Source organism: Vanessa cardui, chromosome 20 (assembly GCF_905220365.1).
Source record: "Vanessa cardui chromosome 20, ilVanCard2.1, whole genome shotgun sequence".
In the NCBI taxonomy this organism is placed as follows: Eukaryota; Metazoa; Arthropoda; class Insecta; order Lepidoptera; family Nymphalidae; genus Vanessa; species Vanessa cardui.
Window position 1 is genome coordinate 1,051,604 of NC_061142.1, and position 23,558 is coordinate 1,075,161.

The window sequence follows — 23,558 nt, forward strand, 5'->3', positions numbered from 1 at the left end:
AATCATGAATTTAATTGCCGGTAGACAGTTGTAACTTGTTAATACAGCGCTGGACGAACAGTTTTCTAATTTACGAAGATTGATTTGAAATATATGTGAAGCTAGTTAGAAGTACAGACTTGCTTATTTTGTTATGTGTGATTATTATTTATCTATGATATTAAAATTTTTTAGTTTGAAATTAAAGCTTCCGTAACAAAATATACGGAGTTAAATGATAAAGGAGTGCTAGAAACGTAGAACCCAGTGCTTTAAATAATCTATACTAGTATAATAAATGTAAATGTGTGAAAGTATTTCCGTCCTCTTTCACTACCAAAGTGCTAAGCCGGATTTTATGAAATTTGCTATGAAGTAAATTTTAACTTCATAGAAGGACATAGGCTACTTTTTTATCTAACACATGACAACCAAACCCCTAAAACGCTCTAGACTACACTAAAAACTAGTCTAATATAAAGTTGCGAGTTTTAAAAACAAAACACTTCAAGTTGGCTTACAAAAAACAAATCCATCTCGGAGATCAGAACGAAGATTAAATCCAATTCCATCCATTGAATCCTGTCCATAATTATAAAATTAAATTTTCGAATCAACCCCGCTATCTCCATTTTCTTGGATGCACGTGTTATTTCGTTATAATTATAAACGCCAGCGTTTAACCGCTCGGCTAATGATAGCATGCGCTTTTTTAATTGCAGCCACCCCGCGGACTCGAATTAAAAAAAAAGCTACGCGCCTTATTTTGTTACAATCTATGGTTTAAGCGAAGATTATTATGAAATCAAAAAGTATAAACTATGGAGGACGGTATTTTTAACTTTGTATATTTAAAGTTATTTATTACTTTTAAGAGGAATATTTTGAAAGAAATGCCTATTTGTAGTTTTGTATAAAATCTTCTGTGAAATGTAAACTAAGCTGTTTGCTAGTAATAATATAAAAAAAATTAATAAATGCAGACATGGCTTAGTTGTTAGGATACGCGGATCTTAACAGAAGATTGCAGGTTCGAATTCGGGCCAGAAAACCCTTTTTTTATTTTCGTGCTCGGCAGTGAGTTCAAACTAATAGGAACCCGATGAAAATTAACCCTATGTTCATCAACCAACCCGCATTAGACCAGCGAGGTGGAATTAACTCCAAAATAATATCTTCGAAAGGTAAAAGGGGCTATAGAGCGAGATAGCCAGAACATCGTGAAGAAGCCTGCATATGTCGAATGAAAACAAAATTTTGCTGCATGTGAATCCACCACTACCAACCCGCATGGAAGTATCGTAGTGGAAGAAGCTCCTAACCTTCTCCTTAAGGGTAGAAGCAGCCTTAGCTCAGCAGAGGCAAATTTACAGGCTGTTACTATATACCCGTAATGGGATGTCTTACTTTTAGATTAATATTGAAAGTTAAAGAATCATGTCCGTCCATCTGCAGTCTTAATCAAGGGTGCAAAAGGCAGGGTTAAAGGTCGGAGAGTTTCATCAGTTGTCTTTGGTAAGGCACCTCAGAATATCTCTTAAAAATATATTTTAAAGGAAAGGGGACGATCTAAAGAATAGTGCTTGATCCCGACATTGTGGTCGGCATTGACGACCTCCATGGTCGAGTGGTGTGTACACCGGTTTTCATGGGTACGCCACTCTGAGGTCTCGGGTTCGATTCCCGGCCGAGCCGATGTAGATTACCATTAGTTTTCTATGTTGTCTTGGGTCTGGGTGTTTGTGGTACCGTCGTTACTTCTGATTTCCATAACGCAAGTGCTTCAGCTACTTACATTGGGATCAGAGTAATGTATGTGATGTTGTCTCATATTTATTTATTGAGCCAGCGAAGGTAAGGTATGAGGAATGTCCTTTGCTCTAATGATTGGTAGCGGATTAGTGATGTAACAGGTATTAAATATTTCTTAAAATGCCATTGTCCATTAATCACCAGGTCATCACTTACAAGTCTGCCTGTTAAACAGCTGTAAAAATATTGCGTTTGCATACAAAGATAAAGATCAAAAACTTCGCTGTACCTAACAAACAATGAAAGGTCGTTATAAGATATTTATTTTCTAACAGCGCTGACCTTTTCGTTTTATAAAAGCCCGAACGCAAATCGTTGACCGTAAAACAATTTTAATGATGAGACAAACGTATTACGAGTATAATTTTTTAAATATTCAAATGTCAACGGAAGCCACGTCTGATAATTTTTGGTGCGTGTGCGCAACCACAGTATTAACTATTGTGATTTTATTTTCTTTTACGAATTAAACTATGTTAAATGTCACCCGACCTAAAATAATCATTCCGAAAAATAAAATTCACTATAAATTTACGTTTTTTTTACATTTTGAGGTACAAGTAAGTGTGAGAATTAAGTATTTGTTTTTAGAAAGGAGGTTTTAATTGCATATATAATTCATTCTTCTGCCATAACATTATTATTCTGTATTATATTTGACACTTTAAAATATATTTAGGTAGAAAATAATATTTGACATAAAAAGAAACGAAAAGAATACCCGATCTTATTTAGAGTTTTGGGAATAAAACTGTATCAATGCTGTCGAATAAACTTTTGTCCTTTTTCAACGATAAAATCTCATTAAGAAACACATTTAAAAGGTAAAATATATATAATTAATTCCAAAATATGTACACCATTATTATTTTATTTGTTTATTTTTAGCATATTTTAAATACGGTTGTTTTATAATGTTGAAGTCGAAACAAATTCAAAAGAAAACAATGTTAATTCTTGTTACATGTAAATGATTGATGGAAAAATCTAACTATTGGGTTGGTTGGTCTGTTACCGATTTTACCACCGGTATATTTAAGTTTAATTTATATTTAAGTACTAATCATATGTGTTTTTAAGAGTTTATTTAATTCTTTATATCTTTGATTGTGTTAAATCGAAACGTCATTCATCATGTTCATCCGGAAATTGTAGACAATGGTCACAATTAATAGTGGTATTTGGTCATGGTTGACAGTTGAAAAAGTAATTGGTAAATGTTGAAAAAGAGTAACTATAGAGTTTCTTGCCGGTTCTTCTCGGTAGAATCTGCTTTCCGAACAGGTGGTAGCTTCACTTAATGGGCGTTAAATGACGATTCAAAAGTGCTTGTGAAAGCCTACTTGAATATTAGTTTATTTTGATTGATTGGTTACGTAGATAGCGTGGCAAGGCTGTAAACTCGGATTGGGCTATAAAACTTAAAGAGTTTATTCATCAAATAATTTTAGAATTCCAGACTGTAATAGTTGGCAGTGGATAGGTACCAGATATTCTTCCATAATAGAAACACTTATTGTCGTGTTCCGGTTTGGTTGGGTTAGCTTAGGTTTGTAGCGCATTGGTGATGTAAGGAATGATTAATATTTCTAACCATACTGGTGTTGGTGACCACTTACCATCAAGTGGCCTATTTGACCATCCATCTACTAATATTGTGTGTGAGTTTACAATGTGACCACAGGACTTATTTTCAGGTTTCCATTGAATTGTATATATGTTTTATATAGGTTAGAGTCGAGATGGCTCAGTGGTAAGAACGCGCGCATCTTAACCGATGATTGCGGGTTCAAATCCAGGCAAGCACCGCTGATTCATGTGCTTAATTTGTCTTTATAATTCATCTTCGTGCTCAGCGGTAAAGGAAAACATCGTGAGGAAATCTGCATGTGATAAATTTCATAGAAATTCTACCACATGTGTATTCCACCAACCCGCATTGGAACAGCGTGGTGGAATATGTTCCAAGCCTTCTTCTCAAAGGGAGAGGAGGCCTTTAGCCCAGCAGTGGGAATTTACAGGCTGTTGTTGTTGTTGTTGTATGTTTCGGAAATGTTTCATCAAGGGCGTTCTCAAGTTGGAGCGAGGTCGGCGCCGGTCAACGAGAGGAGCTGGACTGGCGGAATGTTGTCACGGAGGCGGAACAGATTGTGGGTTATCCCACGTCATTTCTCAATCTGAGATGGTTATTGAATGATGAGATTGCTAATACAGCGATACATCTTAGGAAACTAGTAAGTTCCGCTGAGTCAAGTATAATGAGAATGAATGAAATCATGATCAAGAATGTACTATGGAGTTGACGTTAATTTTTAATTAAAATACTTAAATTGTTCATATACTCGATGCGTTTGACCCATTCATATTTATATCAGAATTAAAATAGGCAATATTGGCGTTCGTGGAAATATTTAATATAGTTAATGAATTTTACTCTTAAATTGACTTTAGTTTAAAATCATTCTTTGTACAATATCTTTGATGCGTGTTAGTAGTACGAGTTTCATTTCCACAGGTCGGAACAAATCATCCACTTCTGAAATCTGCAAAGAATCTTTTAATTGGTTCCAAAAGCAATCTTCAATCCGTCGGCTTAATAATTCTCCTAGTATCGAAAGCAGCCGGCTTACCACATAACATGATAGATCAGCATACTTCAGGAGTTCTCCACACCCAGAGGGCGTTGGCGGAGATCGTAGAGATGAAGAGAACAGGTCACATGATCCATAAGACGATGGCTAACTTGAAGGAGAAGCAGAAACATGGGGATAAATACACGGATCTCTTATACGGAAATAAAATTGTTCTTTTGACGGGTTAGTGTTTTTGAAACTGTATTTAAAATTGTAGTGGTAGGGCTTAAATGCTTCTGGGCATCTACTATTGGATTCGACACAGCGATGGAATACAGAGTGTACACAAAGTGGCTTTTATTTAGCTTTGGATTTGATAATAACACCACGCCTGAGCGCTGTACAAAATTTTCCACTCCATTATCGAAATATTAAATAAATCATTCCAGTACATAGTTTTTAAACAACTAAACAGTAAAAGTAAAAGACTAAGTAAAAGAAAAAAAATTTATATCTTTTATATTATTTTTCCATCGGAAGAAAAGAAGAAAATTTTCGATCGAAGAATCGTAGTATATAGGTTTTTAATTATTCATAAATCTAAGTGTTCAGTATATTTTAGGGGATTATCTTCTAGCGACGTGTCTAAAGGGTTTGGGTGGACTTCGAAACACAGAGGTAACAGAGTTGATATCGACTGGTCTTAGGGACCTCGTGGAAGGTGACTTCTTGGGAGAGCGCGATGATGATAACAATCCTCTGCCGAGTAAGCCTAAAGGTGACTAGCATGATGTCCATAATAATGGCAAAATTTTCTATTAAAATTTATCACCAAATATCTACTAACCAAAAATTGTATCACTTTTCAACCGACTTCCAAAAGGAGGAGGTTATCAATTCGTCTGTATTTTTTTTTTTTTTTTTTTTTTTTTTTTTTTTTATGTTTGTTACCTCATAACTTTTCACTGGGTGGACCGATTTTGATAAATTTTTTTTTGTTTGAAAGGTAGTGCTTCCCGTGGGGTCCCATTTTTTTTATTTTTTTTTTCCGATGATGGTATCCATGTGAAAACGACATAAGTCTTAAATTTGCATTATGTATATGCGCGACAAATAGGTGAATAACTGAAAATCACGTTAACCAATTTTGATAATTCTTTTTTTATTATAAAATATATACTTCAAGGGTAATTTGGTGAAAGTTTGGTAAGATTCTGAGCACAGGATCCATGACAAAGTAACAGAACGGAACGGAACGGAACAATTCTGAGGAGCACGTTAGCGATACTCGGTCGAATCTTTTATTTATAGGTTATTTGGATATTTGAGTCACCTTCCGTAATGTGGTTATGTTTATGTAATTATCATAGTCGAATATTATAATCAACTAGCTACCCACCCCGGCTTCGCACGGGTGCAATACTGATACTAAATATACTACAGAATTTGTTTATATAAGACATCACATCGCAAACTTCTAAAATTATCAGTGTTTCTTTACTATATTGTTCATGTATTATATACACAAACCTTCCCCTTGAATCACACTATCTTTTAAAAAAAACCGCATCAAAATCCGTTGCGTAGATTTATAGATATAGGGACAGAGAAAGCGACTTTGTTTTATACTATGTAGTGATGGAACTCCTATACGGCTCGCAGTTAGGGTGCTATATGGGGCAGAATTTCTTACTATCTTTAATCAAATTTTGTGTATGTGATGTGATGTCATATGATGACGAAATATAGTTTGTCTTTTTCAAAGTTTTTTTGCTGAGTTCGATTACAGCTCTTTCGAGGGATCCTTGTAGTTTACGCCGCGTGACGTATTACATCCGCATTTTCGAAAGTCTATTTTTGCTTTATTCGCAAGTTTCCTTTGAAATTGTCCTCGAAGTAGTTTCTGACTCATATAAACGGAACGCTTAATCTATCCATATTAAAAAAAATTAGTTAGTCAACATCAGCTTCACTTAAAATCAAAAAATAAATAAAATTTTAACAAAAAGAAAAACCGACTTCAAACAAAACACTATTTTAAAACAAATGAATATGCACGAAAAAGTAAAAAAAATAATTGCGTATTCAACATATTTTTTAGAGTCTTCCTAAGTTAAATGAAATGAAAAATATTAGACTACTTAAAAGTCGATTAACGATTATATCATGTAGATATAATTATTGTTATATTTGGAGTCGGTGTCAGCCAATAAAACCCTACAGTATATCTATCAAAAAACAATACGAGAATACTTTAACAAGTATGTTTTTTACAAATTACCTTTTATACAATAATATACTAGATCAATCAAGCGATACGCGCTTCTTTCTTTTGATTGTTGGGGCAAGGGCACCGTGGCTGACACCGGCTCCAAATATACCAATAACTATAACTACATGATATAATCGTTAATCGACTTTTAAGTAGTCTAATATTTTTCATTTCATTTAACTTAGGAAGACTCTAAAAAATATGTTGAATACGCAATTATTTTTTTTACTTTTTCGTGCATATTCATTTGTTTTAAAATAGTGTTTTGTTTGAAGTCGGTTTTTCTTTTTGTTAAAATTTTATTTATGTATTTTCTATTTAAAAACAATTAGCTTGGTAACAAAAACTTTTTCTTAGATAAATAATCAAAATAAAATGCAATAAATTCCGTAAAAGTGCGTACATATCTCGATGGGAACTTTATATATAGGTTTTGGATTGACAACATTCGTTAATTAGAGGTATTTATACTTTTTCTTTATACTTGAAAATTCGTTATAAAGAGGTTGTTCGCAAAAAATGTTCGCAATGCAAAGGTATATTTTACATTGACTCTTATGGACAATTCAAGGGGATTACGAATTATTTCTTAAAACGAGGAATTCGTTATATTTAGGTTCATTATATTAAGGTTGCACTGCATTAGGTTACAGTCGTGGCAAGAACAGGTATAATCTCATGGGGATATCCATCTAAAAATATTAAACAAAGAATTCAATTACATATGATCAATGACTATTTTTTTATGTGCGTATACTTTTTTAATATGTCATTTGTCAATTGTAAGCGAACAGTGCTTTAATAAATCCATCGCAATTTTGAAATACTGGCGAGATGTTTGGAAAGAGCATTAAAATAACAAAATGTAAATATTTATAATGGTTTACTTATAAACAACTCTCGAATTATAAACAAAAAAAAAACATATTCCCAGTATTGAGGAGCGAATACTCTTTCTCTAAATTAATCAAAAGTATTGTCATTTAAATTATTAATTACTGGTGAAGTTAACATATTCTTAATAACTACACTACCGAATCTGAGATAAAATTGAACAATAGCTGCAAAACTTCCATGTACTCCTCATGTTCCATGTGATTTATTAATACTATATACACATAATACATTTATGTGTATATAGTATTAATAAATCATACCTTGTCCTGCAGTGTAGCGTTTTCCTTAATCGGAAAGAAAATATATGCGAGGCTATATGTCTTTTGATACAATGATATTGATACAAAGATAACCTTTACAAAAATATTTTCCAGTCAGCTGATATATAATACGACGCAATTAAGAATATCAGCTTGTCTTAAGATTGACTTGCAAATGCGAATAGATGTTATGTCCGCCTCGTGTTCCACGTATAAGAGTGTTCAATAAATACGTCGGCAATTTAAATGAAATATTCGTTTTATAGTTTATGTGACATCACACTAATGAAAAATAATGCAGCGCTGTCAATCGTGGTTTCAGACGTCAGGTCGAACTTAATGGTAGAAAGTCCCGCTTGTTATTGGAAAGTTGCCAGTTTAATAAAATATAAATAGGTGGTACTAGTTGCAAGTACTTCAAATGTAATCTGTATGTGATTATGATGTCCTATTGACCGAGTACTGTCAGCAGTTCTCATGAGAGAAACAAATAGACTAAAAAGTGTCCACAGACATAAGTGCACTGGCTATTATAATCAAATGGAATCTGGCATGACGTGTTGAACGGTAGGACCTCCAATTTTTCCAGGTTATAGTAATCTGTCAGTAGCTGATATGATACCCAACAATTTGTAAATTTCCCACTGCTGGACTAAGGCCTCTTCTCCTTTTGAGAAGGTTTGAAACATATTCCTCCCCTCTGTTCCAATGGATGTTTGTGAAATACACATGTGGCACAATTTCTATGAAATTAGACACATGCAGGTTTTCACACGATGTTTTCCTGCCTTTGATATTATACTCATGGGAGTTATTTTTGATAGAAAAACTCATTAACATTTTCACTGAACCGAACTGGGGCTCGAAATTAGAATCTCTTAGTCGTATTGACGAATACTATTTCAAACGTTCATCGTCACTATCATAATTATCATTACATAGTATTGAACAAAGTCGATTACCACTGTCAGTCCTTATGTATGCTTATATCTATAAAATAACGCAACGGATTTTGATGCGGTTTTTTTAATAGATAGAGTGATTCGATTCGAGAGGAAGGTTTTTCTCTATAATACATGGACAATATAGTAAAGTAACACTGACAATATTGACGGATTCCAATGTGATGTAAAAAATCTGTAGTATATTTAGTATCAGCATTGCACCCGTGCGAAGCCGGGTTTGCTTATATATGATATATTGAAGTACATTTAATTCAAGAACGCCTTAATACGTAGTAAGCATTCCTAAATCGTAATTTTACAAGTCAAGTAAGTTCAAAGTACGGATTCTTTTTAAGCGGTTCACTACGAATAAATTAATATAAATGTTTGGTTATAAACTTCAATAAAGTTCTTCGCATTTCCTGATTATATTAAAGCTAGTTTCGTGGGAAGAATCTGAATTGCGAATGTGGAAATGCGTTCCTGCCACCATTCCAGACGACAATGTTGTGTGCAAGTTGGTAATTTAAATATTATACGCGTTACTTGTCCACTCAATTTTAATATACGTATATTTCATCTATACATTTATCAAAATGAATATGTTAGTATATATGTTCAAGATAAACACCTTTTGACTGATTACCGTAAAAGTTTGCACGTATGAGGTTCAGAAAAGAGTACCTTTTCACCTTTCGTCACTCATAAACCGATTTGAATAGTGTTTGTTGTTTGGGATTAAGACCTTTGTTTGCTAATATTTAAAATTAGAAAAAAAATAGTCTTAAGAGTGCAATTATTTTTTTATGCACTCGAATTAAATTTATAAAATAATTTATATTATTTTTGATATCACGCTAGTCAACCATATTGCCATAACAATAAATGATACAGACTTCTTATATCTTATATTCCTATTTACTAGAGATGTTATAGATATCAGAAACCGTAACGGAAACCGAAACATTATTCGAATCCTGTAAAAAAATGTTTATTTGCAAAGTGTTGTTATACTTAAAAAGCGTACCTTAAAAAGGTTTTAACACTTGTTTATTTCTGTATATACGTACCAAATAGTATCCTACTAATAAAGTCAAACTGTTGCCTTGTGATTATCTCTCCTACAATTTCTTAATAATTTACATTCATATTCGTAACTGAAAACAACCCGGTATCCGTATTCGTATCCATATCCAGTTCTGATATTATATATATGTACATAACATTCCTGCTATTTACCCATTTAATTAAGCTGATAGGTTGTCCTAGAAGTTAGAACGCCAATAGGTCAAGCCAATGCAGTGGCGTAGCTGGTTGAGGAAAGGCCCCGGTGCACAGAAAAAGAATCAGGCCTTCGCCCTCTTTCCCATCCCTCTTCAACTAATAATTACCCTTTAAGAAGCTTAAGATTTAGTTCAAAGGGCCCCCTGAGCTCGGGGGCCCTGGTGCACTGCACCGCCTGCCCTACGATAGTTACGCCATTGAGCCAATGATATTCTAATAAACAGATATGTTATATCCATACTAAACAACAGAAAAAAGTGTGCTGCGCCGGGGACCGTTTATTTTACATTTCGATACAAGTAAAAAGGATAGCTTGATAAAAACAATAAGAAAAAGGGATAACTAGATGTTTTAATTAGGCAAAACGTATTACTACATAATTATGATGTATTATAACGTATTACTGGCATAATTATGATGAAAACGACTAAAGGCAAACGTCCCAATTAGGACGTTTTCTAGTCTCCACTTTTTGCGCGTTAATGACATATCTGTTTACTAGAACATCATTGGGTCAAGCAGTCTCAATCCAAGCTATTACCATTACATCGCAAAACAGACTGCAGACTTTTATATTGGTTCTTAAACGTTATTTGATAATAAAGTTAGTTCAATGACGTAATTTATTAAATCCCAGTGTGAACTAACGTCACTATAAGGCGAAATGTCTCAAAAATAAGAAATAATCGTATCCCCATAACTGAGCGATTGGTTCTGCTTGCGCTGCGCCCGCGCAGTCGAGACGCGAGTGCAAGGGGCATGTATTTTTTTTTAAATATTAGGGTCTCGTGGGAAAATGTTTAAATATGAGTCTGTTATGATTATTATCTCCCAATGCTGCATTGTTTTTTAATAAAATAATTTACAAATTAGACAGCTAATTGATAAATCATGTAAAAGGTTTTTTTTTTTAATTGAACTATTTGATAGATCGCTAGATTGTATTATTGCTATACCTATTATATTATATAGTTGCAATAATATAAAATATATAAATATAATTATTAGGTGTATCTATTTCGAAGTGTCATATTGTAAAATTATCGTTTAAGCTTATTATTGTATAAAAAAAATTAACAAAACACATACGGCACCAGATATACTAAAAACATAGTTTCTTGTCAGATCGTTTTTTTCACCATTTTTTTTTTCTCGAAGCACGGAGCACCTGCCAGCCCCCCGCCGCGTCCCGGCAGGCCGCGGCTTTCATGCAGACGGATTAATGCCGGGTTTCCTTCAAACTCTAATAAAAAACAACCTCGACCTCCTCGAAAAACCGCCTCGAGAGGTTTTAAGAGGTCATTATATATTTTTTTTTAATATAAATAACACAATTGACCTAAGATCTCATATTTGTTCGGCTTTAATCGGCTTGTGATGCTCTTAAACCTGGATAAGTTTTGCTGCTTCTCACCAGTTAAGGAAAATGCTTAGGAAATATACTAACTAGGTATAATATGCACTAATTTAGGTATAACCTATTCTGAGTACGACAGGTCGAGTTAGGATGTTTACCTATATCTGTGGATAAGTCAACATACCGACTCACCTATAAACTAAATGTGTTAAAAAATTGCTAACATAAATTTATAATGGCATTCAACATTCACCAATAAAATATAGATAGACACTTGTGTTTGCAAAAGCCATTTTAAAGGAGAAAAATAAAGTGTGTTTAGATATTTCGAATGTCTTCAAGAAAGACCTTAGCTCTGGTTAATCTGAATATTGGTTTACTAATAACAAACTTATGGCAACACCTGTAATAATAGTTAATTTACTTCTAAAGTCAAATCGAGAGAATGATATGTTTTTTTATTGTTATTAATATCGATCTCAAAAGAAAATGTTCTCTGTAAGAATTGTAGGTCATTAGAAGATTGCCTTATTTCTTCAATTTAATTAAATTTTCGCGTTCAATCACTTCGCCGGAAAAATCTGATAATGCTCAAACATTGAATGAGTAACAGAAAGTTGCAAAGAGAGGAAGCCATCACCCGCTGTAACAAAGCTGAAGCTGCATCAGCAAATGCTATGTATCTTATCCCACGATATAAGTTTAACTATTCCTGAAACGTACATTGTAAAACGAATAACATGCCTTATATATGTTGTATATCTACTGCTTTTTAAAAAGGTGATATATATGTCGAAGCGTCAAAAAGTCTAATAAAGATTTATTTATTATTTTTTATACTCAAACTTAATTTATAATAATAATTTATAATCAACACAAGTTTTTAAATTTTATTACATAACTGTTAATGTTTTCAGTTTACACGTATTACTTATTTTTTTATTATAAATGCAGTTTACCTTCAAATTATTAGTAAGTATATATTACTTAAATGCTAGGGAATAACGTAATATCCAAAACTGAATGTATTTTTGTCAGATGTAAACATAACAGTTGAAAAGCGCGCGAAATCTGGACAATTTCGCGCGCTTCAAAAACAAACATGGCCGCTGTAACGAATGTGGTGAAACACCGAGCTATTTGGCTTTACTGCATTATTACGTCATTCGTAATTTAACTGTGGTTATTTTAACCATCGCAATTTACCTGCCGTTGAATTCATTAAATTTCAAATGGGAAATTCTATTTTGCATATTTCTGTTTTTTTTTATGAGTGTAGGAATTATGAAAAATACGTTTATAAAATTTTAATGTACATTTCAGGACTTAATTTTTTTAGTTACATTATGGTACGATATAACGTCAGATTACCTCTGAATTCCTTTAACATAATAATATTAATGATTTTTATAAAAAAAAGACATTTCCCTTTGGAGATCAATATTTCATAGTAAAATAGCAATAGCTTCTGGTAGCTGTATTTCCATATTAAATTAGTTTAATGGTTTAACAAACCATTCTCGTTCGAATATTGTTATTCTCAATAAAATTAATTGTACGGAAAATTACAAGTGTTGATCGTTTATTGTAATAAAGTACATAATATTAACCATTTAACGATTTCACAACGCATAATGTAAATTATAACAATCGTATTACAAAATTACTGAACGAACATTTAATACAGATCAATTTACATATAACCTCTTTACAAAATATCCTGTTTATTTTTTAATGAATACGTGAAACCCAGTGATTTGTGTTTTTAAGTATTAGTCTAATTTCAATTTGGTTTCGAGTTAATTATATTTATAAGATTACTTTTTAATTAATAAATCAAACTTAAAACTGTTTTTAAAGAAGTTTTAAACTAATAAAATTGATTGACAGGAGGTTAAATAATAGCCGTTTGTATTTTGCGTAGGATAGTTTTTCTATACATTCCTGTTAATATAAAATGTAATAATGATTTTCTCGGAAAATACCTATCTCTTAACAGAATTTCAACAACAGCGGATCTCAAGGATTAGGAAATTCCACAGGATATCACACAGATTCAATATGAGTTATAACAAAATTTTAATTGTATTCTTTTGATGGATTATTTCATAATTTAATGCTTGACTAGACAGTGGGTCGCATAACCAATAGCTTAACATGCTTTCCAATGCCCGGTATAGTTACAACTCTAACTTCGGTTTATTTAAAAAATGTTTCAAATTTAAAAATTGATATCTTATAACAAAATATCGATATCGAATAAGGTTATATCGATTATATCGATGTAGTGGTGATGGTTGATACCTATACATAGTATCATCATAGTCATTTCATCCGATACAACATGTAAGTTAATAACTTAACAAAGCCCAACAACAACAGCTTGTAAATTTCCTACTGCTGGCCTTCTCTCGCTTTGAAGAGAATTCCATCACGCTGTTCCCTCATGCGTTGAATTACACAAATAAAGCACGGCTTACCTGGGTTTGAACCCGCCATCACCGGTTAAGATACGCGTTCCAACCACTGGGCCATCTCGGCTCGATGATAAAGCACATGAAAATTCGTTGATGCGTCAATAACTCGTATATCAAACCTGTATTACAAATTATTTATCACCATACTCCATGCCAATCGTTTATACTTAATTTGACACCTAAACCATGCTATGATTGGTGGTCGAATTCCGCAGTAAAAGCCTGACCAACATCAGTCACTGTGACGTCGCGTGCGCTGCAAATTGCAGAGCGCCCAACCCCCCACCCTGCATGTTGCAATTAGAAAAACGACATATATACGACATATTATGTAGGGAAAACGAGCTGTGTTTGTGACTATATTCACGTAAATGAATATTTTATTCTAGTGGAGGAAGCTCTTTGGTGGGGTAATGATAAATAAACAAATTTGACCTTGACTTCATGTGACGTCATTGGTCGAAATTTATGACAACAAAGCTTTCGAGCCGTAAAACGTAATTTTGTAAATCGAGACATCATTTTTTTTTAAGAAAAAAGATTGTGCTTGTAGACTTGGACGTCAAATAATATCATAAATTATGTCAAATTGATTAAATTTACTATTCAAGAGCAAAATACTCTTCTCATTTCTCCATCTTCATTAATTGGCGCGATCACATAGTAAGTAAAACAGAGTCGCTTACCGCTGTCTGTTCGTATATATGCTTAGATCTTTTGAATTACACAACGGATTTTAATGCGTTCGATTTTAATAAACAGAGTGATTCTGGAGGAAGGTTTTTGTATATATTATATGGACAATATACTAAAACACAAAAAAAAATCTTTAGTATATTTACTATCAGAATTACACCCGTGCGAAGCCGAGACGGTTCGTTATTACTAATAAATGGAATAGTAACTATTCGTTATGCTTTGCAAGTAGGCTTGACTTGCTTAAGCTATTAAACGCGACCTACCTCTGTTTATATTATATTTGACTATTAATAAGAAATTATAATGCTTCTACATTGAACAAAGTTATTTGAGTTTGAGTTTATTTTCTCTGCATTAAGGTTACTTGGATTGATAAATAAAATTTTAACAAAAAGAAAAACCGACTTCAAACAAAACACTATTTTAAAACAAATAAAAATGCACTAAAAAATAATAAAAATAATTGCATATTTTACATATTTTTTAGAGTCCTCCTAGGTAAAATGAAATGAAAAATATTAGACTACTTAAAATTGGATTTACGATTATATAATGTAGTTATAATTATTGGTATATTTGGAGCCGGTGTCAGCTACGGTGCCCTTGCCCCAACAATCAAAAGAAAGAAGCGATACGAGCCCCTTGATTGATCCAGTATATTATTGTGTAAAAGGTAATTTATAAAAAACATATTTGTTAAAGTATTCTCGTATTGTTTTTTGATAGATATACTGTAGGGTTTTATTGGCTGACACCGACTCCAAATATAACAATAATTATAACTACATTATATAATCGTAAATCCACTTTTAAGTAGTCTAATATTTTTCATTTCATTTTACCTAGGAGGACTCTAAAAAATATGTAAAATATGCAATTATTTTTATTATTTTTTAGTGCATTTTTATTTGTTTTAAAATAGTGTTTTGTTTGAAGTCGGTTTTTCTTTTTGTTAAAATTTTATTTATGGGTAGACTTCTTTGCTCTAAAGGAGTAGGATTGGACACTCGATGTTTGACGAAATGTGTTTTCAACCGACTTCCAAAAGGAGGAGGTTATCAATTCGTCTGTATTTTTTTTTTTTTTTTTTTTTTTTTTTTTTTTTTTTTATGTTTGTTACCTCATAACTTTTCACTGGGTGGACCGATTTTGATAATTTTTTTTTTATTTGAAAGGTAGTGCTTCCCGTGGGGTCCCATTTTTTTTATTTTTTTTTCCGATGATGGTATCCATGTGAAAACGACATAAGTCTTAAATTTGCATTATGTATATGCGCGACAAATAGGTGAATAACTGAAAATCACGTTAACCAATTTTGATAATTCTTTTTTTATTATAAAATATATACTTCAAGGGTAATTTGGTGAAAGTTTGGTAAGGTTCTGAGCACAGGATCCATGACAAAGTAACGGAACGGAAGGGAACGGAACAATTCTGAGGAGCACGTTAGCGATACTCGGTCGAATCTTTTATTTATAGGTTATTTGGATATTTGAGTCACCTTCCGTAATGTGGTTATGTTTATGTAATTATCATAGTCGAATATTATAATCAACTAGCTACCCACCCCGGCTTCGCACGGGTGCAATACTGATACTAAATATACTACAGAATTTGTTTATATACGACATCACATCGCAAACTTCTAAAATTATCAGTGTTTCTTTGCTATATTGTTCATGTATTATATACACAAACCTTCCCCTTGAATCACACTATCTTTTAAAAAAAACCGCATCAAAATCCGTTGCGTAGATTTAAAGATATAGGGACAGAGAAAGCGACTTTGTTTTATACTATGTAGTGATGGAACTCCTATACGGCTCGCAGTTAGGGTGCGATATGGGGTAGAATTTCTTACTATCTTTAATCAAATTTTGTGTATGTGATGTGATGTCATATGATGTACGAAATATAGTTGGTCTTTTTCAAAGTTTTTTTGCTGAGTTCGATTACAGCTCTTTCGAGGGATCCTTGTAGTTTACGCCGCGTGACGTATTAAATCCGCATTTTCGAAAGTCTATTTTTGCTTTATTCGCAAGTTTCCTTTGAAATTGTCCTCGAAGTAGTTTCTTACTCATATAAACGGAACGCTTAATCTATCCATATTAAAAAAAATTAGTTAGTCAACATCAGCTTCACTTAAAATAAAAAAATAAATAAAATTTTAACAAAAAGAAAAACCGACTTCACACAAAACACTATTTTAAAACAAATGAATATGCACGAAAAAGTAATAAAAATAATTGCGTATTCAACATATTTTTTAGAGTCTTCCTAAGTTAAATGAAATGAAAAATATTAGACTACTTAAAAGTCGATTAACGATTATATCATGTAGTTATAATTATTGTTATATTTGGAGTCGGTGTCAGCCAATAAAACCCTACAGTATATATATATCAAAAAACAATACGAGAATACTTTAACAAATATGTTTTTTACAAATTACCTTTTACACAATAATATACTGGATCAATCAAGGGGCTCGTATCGCTTCTTTCTTTTGATTGTTGGGACAAGGGCACCGTGGCTGACACCGGCTCCAAATATACCAATAACTATAACTACATGATATAATCGTTAATCGACTTTTAAGTAGTCTAATATTTTTCATTTCATTTAACTTAGGAAGACTCTAAAAAATATGTTGAATACGCAATTATTTTTATTACTTTTTCGTGCATATTCATTTGTTTTAAAATAGTGTTTTGTGTGAAGTCGGTTTTTCTTTTTGTTAAAATTTTATTTATATTATAAGCATAGTTTAAGCATTTGAAAACTAAATTGTGCTTGACTGAGTTTTAATCCGCAATATTAGAGTTAATATTTACTTCTTACTTATTTAACCCTTTCACCGCCAGAGTCGGATTTATCCGACAAAACATTTCGGGCTCATTCCGCCTGAGTCGGATTTATCCGACACAAAACCCTGTCTATTATATATTCAATTTCTAAAGGTATTATGATGTTTTAGCCTAAAATACATATTTTTTTCGAAAGTTTATCTATTCAATCTTTTATTTAGTCTTATAATTCACATTTACTATATCAAGAAATAAAATAAAATGCTATTTCATTACGGTAAATTTACTAATATTATTCAGGAGAAAATGCATTGACTTCCAACGCCTGTGTCGTATTTATCCGACCGTAGTGATGAGACATAATGTTAAAAATTTACAAGATATGGAATATTTATTAAAAAAAAATATTGTATTAAAGACCAACTTATTTAATAAAAAAAGCACATTAAGTTATTGTTATTTAATAACGTGTTGTTTTTACTGTGTAATTATATTTTTCTAAGAAATTAGCGATTTAGTTATTTCTGTATGGATAACTATAAATGCAAATTCCCATCCCTAGACTGTGTCCATTTTGCTAACATAGCCAGCGCCTGTGTCGGATAAACACGACCGTTCATGACGTCACAACCGTATGGAACTTTCAATTAGTGTTGCGCGTGTTTTTGTAATAGTTTTATGTTCCTGTTTTAATTACCATGATAACTGCTGAATAATTAATGCGGATTCTAGAAGTCGATGACAATGATGAATTTGTGTCAGACGAAGATTTTATTATTGATGAACAGTAATTATAATTTTTATTTTATTTTTTTTATTTTTTTTTTAGTCTTATTTCAAGTTATTTCAAGGTAGGGTTAAAGCAAGACATATCCTCCTCGAAATATGGAGTAGCCCGACTGTGAGTAAGGTGACCAGAGCTCCTGGGGGGGTGTTCGGCAATGCGCTTGAGGTGCTTTTAGTTTTTAGTGTTACAAGCTACGGTTGTCACTTACCATCAGGTGAGCCCTACGCTTGTTTGTCGACTTAGATGTATAAAAATTATAATAATAATTGTAATGTATTATTTTTTAAATTTTCATTCTGTAGTAGAGTATACTGTAGTAGGTAAGTATGTATGTAGTTGTTGGTTAACCAAGCTCGTAAATACAATATCATTATTATAGCCAAATATCGACATCGACATAAAAAAATGTACCCACAACCCTATTTTTTGTAGGTATTATTTTATTGTTAAATGTGCCGGGCGCTGGGGGCACGCCAATCGGTAAAAAGTCTGGCGGTGAAAGGGTTAAACAAGCATTTTAAATAAATAAGCCACGTAACCGATTGTAGACTGTTTATATTAATAAAAGGTTGTTAATAAGTAATATCATATTAATAGTTTATAAGAGTCGAGATGGCCCAGTGGTTAGAACGCGTGCATCTTAACCGATGATTGCTGGTTCAAACCCGGACAAGCACCACAGTTTCATGTGCTTAATTTGTCTTTATAATAATTCATCTCGTGCTCCGCGGTGAAAGAAAACATCGTGAGGAAACGTGTATGTGACAAATTTCATCGAAATTCTGCCACATGTGTATTCCACCAACCCGCATTGGAACAGCGTGGTGGAATATGTTCCAAACCTTCTCCTCAATGGGAGAGGAGGCCTTTAGCCCACCATTGGGAATTTACAGGCTGTTGTTGTAATAAGTAATATCACTAGAATCTGGTTTAAATTTGGATGTAATGTACTTTTTTTTTACTATAATCTATTTCTATTAAGAATCTAGGTTACTTTAGAGTGTCAATTTGTGATGGTTTCTATTACGTCATCGCAAACACTATCTCGTTGTGTATACGGAAGCGCTTACATAATATAAACATGACTATTGAACTTCATAGTTCTATCTTTCGTAGGTGCATACCGATTGCAAGGTGTGACGTAAAATTTTATCGTATAACCAAAACCAATTAAATAGTTACGTTGATCACTCCAGCTTCCTTATATTACACATATTACATTTATTGCACAACGTTATAATTATAAAACTACAGAATTTAATTACGTGTATTTTTAACTTGCACGTGTTACATATTTTTATTTTTAAATATATTTCATTCCGTTGTGACGAGTTTCTCATGTAAATAATGTATGTTTGACAGCAAGCAACGACTTGAATGTTCATTATCAATGGGAGAGTGAGGACAATCTTGGCAAACTTGGTTCGAATGATTACCTTGGGCGGGGGAAAGATGAATGGCTCTTACGCACAATGCTCACATCGGGCAGTCTTCTTGGCAAAGGTTGCCAAGGTGCTATGAAACTGGCTCGTCGAGGAGAGCAAATGGAACGGGACGGTTACATTCTTGGCGGTCACTTGGCGATAATTTGGCAACTTTATCTTGACGTAAGAGATTTCTTCACACATCCGTATTCGTATTCCTTAGTCGGGGCTCCTGTAATTTTGGCGATATGGGAATATCCCACTGTGTATAGCTACATCTTGGAGGCAAAGTTAGAGAAAAGGCCCATCGAATATAAACAATTGTATTACGCGGTAAGAGCGACGAGATCTCTGGAATATTTGACGTTACTGTTAGAAGATGAAATGGCAGCCATCTTGAAAATCAGCGATAGATTTCCAGTCGATGATGCACGAAATGCGATACAAAAGATGGCGTTGACAATTCATGATGAAACACTTCAATACATGGAATAGTGCATTTATTCATTGGCCGTGAATTATATTATAATTATTGTATTACAAAAAAATAAATGATTCAATATAATTGCGTTTGCTATTTTTAAATTTTGAAAAAAATAAATAAAAGATACTTTTCGATGGTTAATTCCATTAGTAAAATTATAATTGATGAAAATTATCTCTGCGGTGTCAGTTGCGATGCAGTGATACGGGACCCGTGACGTAATAAATTAAAATTTCACTTCTGACTCTATAATGACGCCACGGAAATGCGCGGGAAATTAAAGTAGGCGCGATGTCAACTACGTTTTGCGTGGTATATTAATTTTAAAGTTTCGATGTTAAAATAAAACAAGATTTAACGTTTCATACTATTTATTCAACACAACATTTGCTTAAATATATGTATCACAATAATAAACTTACCTACCACAAAAATAATAATTAAAAAAATACTAACAATAAGTTAAAAAAAAATACATTTAAACGATGTAGTGTGAGTGATGTATATAAAAAATAAAGACCTGTGCTATCAAATTCAACGGAGGTATCTGACATCCATTTATAATATTACGGCCTTACTTGGGTAACTATGGGTAAAATCAGGTCTTTAGATTCGAAGGGCCCATTTTGTTCTTATTTTGCATTGATGTGCACCTGTCATTGCATTGTGTGAAAAAGGCTGAGCAATGTCAATGGCTCTATATTGTTATACCTTAACACGATTACGGATACATGTTCTATTTAAAAAAAAATGTATAGATATATAAAACCTTTGGGTAAATTACAAGAAATGCACGATTATCACATCTAAATCTATTATAAAAATGTAGAAAATTAGCACAATTAATTGTTTATCCCCAAACTACTACAAACATCATATACTAAAATAAAAAAAACAATAAAATATTTTCCAAGACACTTTGTGAAGTAATTTATACAGAAAATATGCAAAATTGTGCATGTTTACATAACAGAAGTTATAAAAAAGATATCCTTTACCAAAATTTCACTTTTCAGCTATATTATAACTGTGATATAATATTTGATTATCTCATTAACAAATCAGAAAATAACAACTCAGTCATATTTATCGTTATTACAGAACTGTATGTACAAAAAATTAACATTGTGGTGCCACAGATAAAAAAGTATGTAACATTTTTTTTTTAGCAGAATGTTAAAACCCTTTAGACATTTGTATTTATGCCTAGCTTATATCTTTGATATAAAATTTCCTACTATATTAATTTAAATCTCTGCATTAAATAACTTTCATGTTATTTATACTCGGTTTTGAAAAACACACTTATTGCTACAACAAATATTTACTATATTGTGTTTATTAATCTCTTGATAGTGTTTACAGACTCATTATCACCAAACATTTCAATATAGCTTTTTGCCTTATCAGCATTTTCAGTGTAAAGACGTTTAGTTTTTTCAATTGCATTTGTTTTTGATACTTTTGCTTTCAAATCATTAAAGTCTATACTTGTTACATTTTTAACATTTTTTAAACTCTCATATAGTTCTGGGGTTTCGTTCAATGCAAATAAAACAGGCGCACTAACTAAGGAAAATGGTTCTTGGTTTTCAGGGGTAAATTTTGAAATTTCACTAGCGGCTTGCCACGCTAGACATAAATGGCAGCCGAATAAATAAGCTTTTTTCTGTTCTGCGACATTTTTCCCTGCTAATAACACAGCACCTTCACAACCTCGACCGAATAATGATCCTCCATTGTACATATTCCGCAGCGTCCACTCTGATATTGGCGAGCCAAGTATGTCTGTTACACTCAAAGGTATTGTGTCACAGTTAATTTTAAAGTTATCTACATTTTTGTTCACTGGTTCACCAGGTAGGGGCATATTCTGACTATCTCTCGGCCCAAAGAACTCTCCTTCGCTGATGTCTCGTAACGCTGTAGATATTAAATAAGACAAGTCTTGATTTCTCAAGCGAGCTAGCATACCATTAGCTGTAACGAGCAAGTAATCACCAATTAATATGGCAATTTTATTGGCAAACATTGATGTATCTCTCTTCTGGTCTTGCTCTTCAACAGGTATGTTTAATAAGCCTCTGTGTATGTAGTGGCCTGTGCGAATCATCTCTGTTAACTCGGCCAGCATTCGTTGGTGTTCTATAAGTGTGGTGGTTTGTATTGTGTGTGTGGAGGGGATGATGGCTTTAGAGAGTAGTAGTATGATGAGGCCCCATGGTTGTAAATTATTCTGTTCATTGTACAGTACAGTTTTAGCTGTTTTCATGATTGGATGGTTGCTGCCTACCTAAAATAATATACATAATTAGTTAAGATTATACAAAAATATACATAAACATATTCAAACACCTTGAAAAAAAGCAGTCTTGAACCTTGTTCATAACATTTACTTTTTAGTAAAAAAACCTTGATCTGCAAGAGGAAATAACCTTGACAAAAGGTTGCATAATATTTCATATAAATTGTATTTAAAAGGCCTTATTTTTTATTATATTATATAAACAGTATTTAAAAAATATAGTAGATATATAATCATTATTAAATTATATATATTATTATTAACACTAATTTCAGCTAATATATTTGTAGATTATTAATAATTAATGTGAAATGTATAATGAAAAGTCTTGCAATAACATTCAAACACGTGCGTGAACTATTTCTCGTGTTACATTTGCAGTTTAGCAGTCCAATTAGATAATAATAAGATAGATCATGATAATAAATTACTTACAATTTTACGTAAGTGCATGGCTAAATTGGCGAATTCATCACTCAATAGCCATCTCAAGTTCATAAATGATGTCGGATATCCAACTATTTTCTCAGCTTCTCTGATAATTTTGCTCCACTGGGCCATTGGAGGTCGAAATACAAAATCCTCCTGGGTTAGGTTGGTCATGGTACTCTCAACCCTTATTTGTTGTGATAATATTGCTGTTCGGCGTAAATGTCGAATCATAGCGTACGACATGTTTATGTTTTGTATTAAAAGTTTACTTTAAACACAGTTCACGGCTAGTTTATGTTACGTTTTCACGTTTAATGATTAAAAAAACAGTCTGCGCGCCTTACGTTCTCGTGATTATGTCATTCTTTATTTTGACATTTCCTCGTTACGTTCCGAAACGCTACTTCGTTAATTTACAATCGTTAGGAAATTGATACTTGACAGTTTTAATAACATAATATCCGCTTCATTTTATTAGACTACAAAAACTGCATTAGTTTTATAAAGTAAAAGTACTTTTCTATTATTGAAGGTAAATCATTTATACATATATTACATTACATTATACCTACACTAATAGAAATAAATATGAAATTATCAATACATTTTTTTCATCATATTTTTGCCACGATTAAGCAATTTAGGTAATATGCATTTTTAACTTTTTTTTAATAATTCATAAAGTTGGAAAAATTAGGTGTACCGTGTAACAATAAAGCTAGTGAGTATGAGCATGAGGTCCAGGGTTCGAATAGAACTCCTTCC

General features: G+C 32.5%; 2 protein-coding genes across 2 annotated transcripts; one reads left to right on the plus strand and one right to left on the minus strand.

Moving 5' to 3' along the window:
- The first annotated feature begins 2,171 nt into the window (after positions 1-2,171).
- Positions 2,172-20,118, plus strand: LOC124538538 (all trans-polyprenyl-diphosphate synthase PDSS2-like). The gene is made up of 5 exons (XM_047115625.1): positions 2,172-2,203; positions 3,857-4,025; positions 4,307-4,607; positions 4,987-5,142; positions 19,511-20,118. Exons 1-5 carry the CDS (start codon positions 2,172-2,174, stop codon positions 20,065-20,067), a joined length of 1,215 nt encoding a protein of 404 aa, XP_046971581.1. The 3' UTR covers positions 20,068-20,118.
- Positions 20,119-20,415: 297 nt separating this feature from the next.
- Positions 20,416-23,140, minus strand: LOC124538513 (all trans-polyprenyl-diphosphate synthase PDSS2-like). Its single transcript, XM_047115597.1, has 2 exons — positions 22,797-23,140; positions 20,416-22,349 (listed from the first exon to the last, which is right to left on the minus strand). The coding sequence occupies exons 1-2, from the start codon at positions 23,034-23,036 to the stop codon at positions 21,384-21,386; spliced, it is 1,206 nt and encodes a 401-aa protein (XP_046971553.1). The 5' UTR covers positions 23,037-23,140; the 3' UTR covers positions 20,416-21,383.
- Positions 23,141-23,558: the final 418 nt, after the last annotated feature.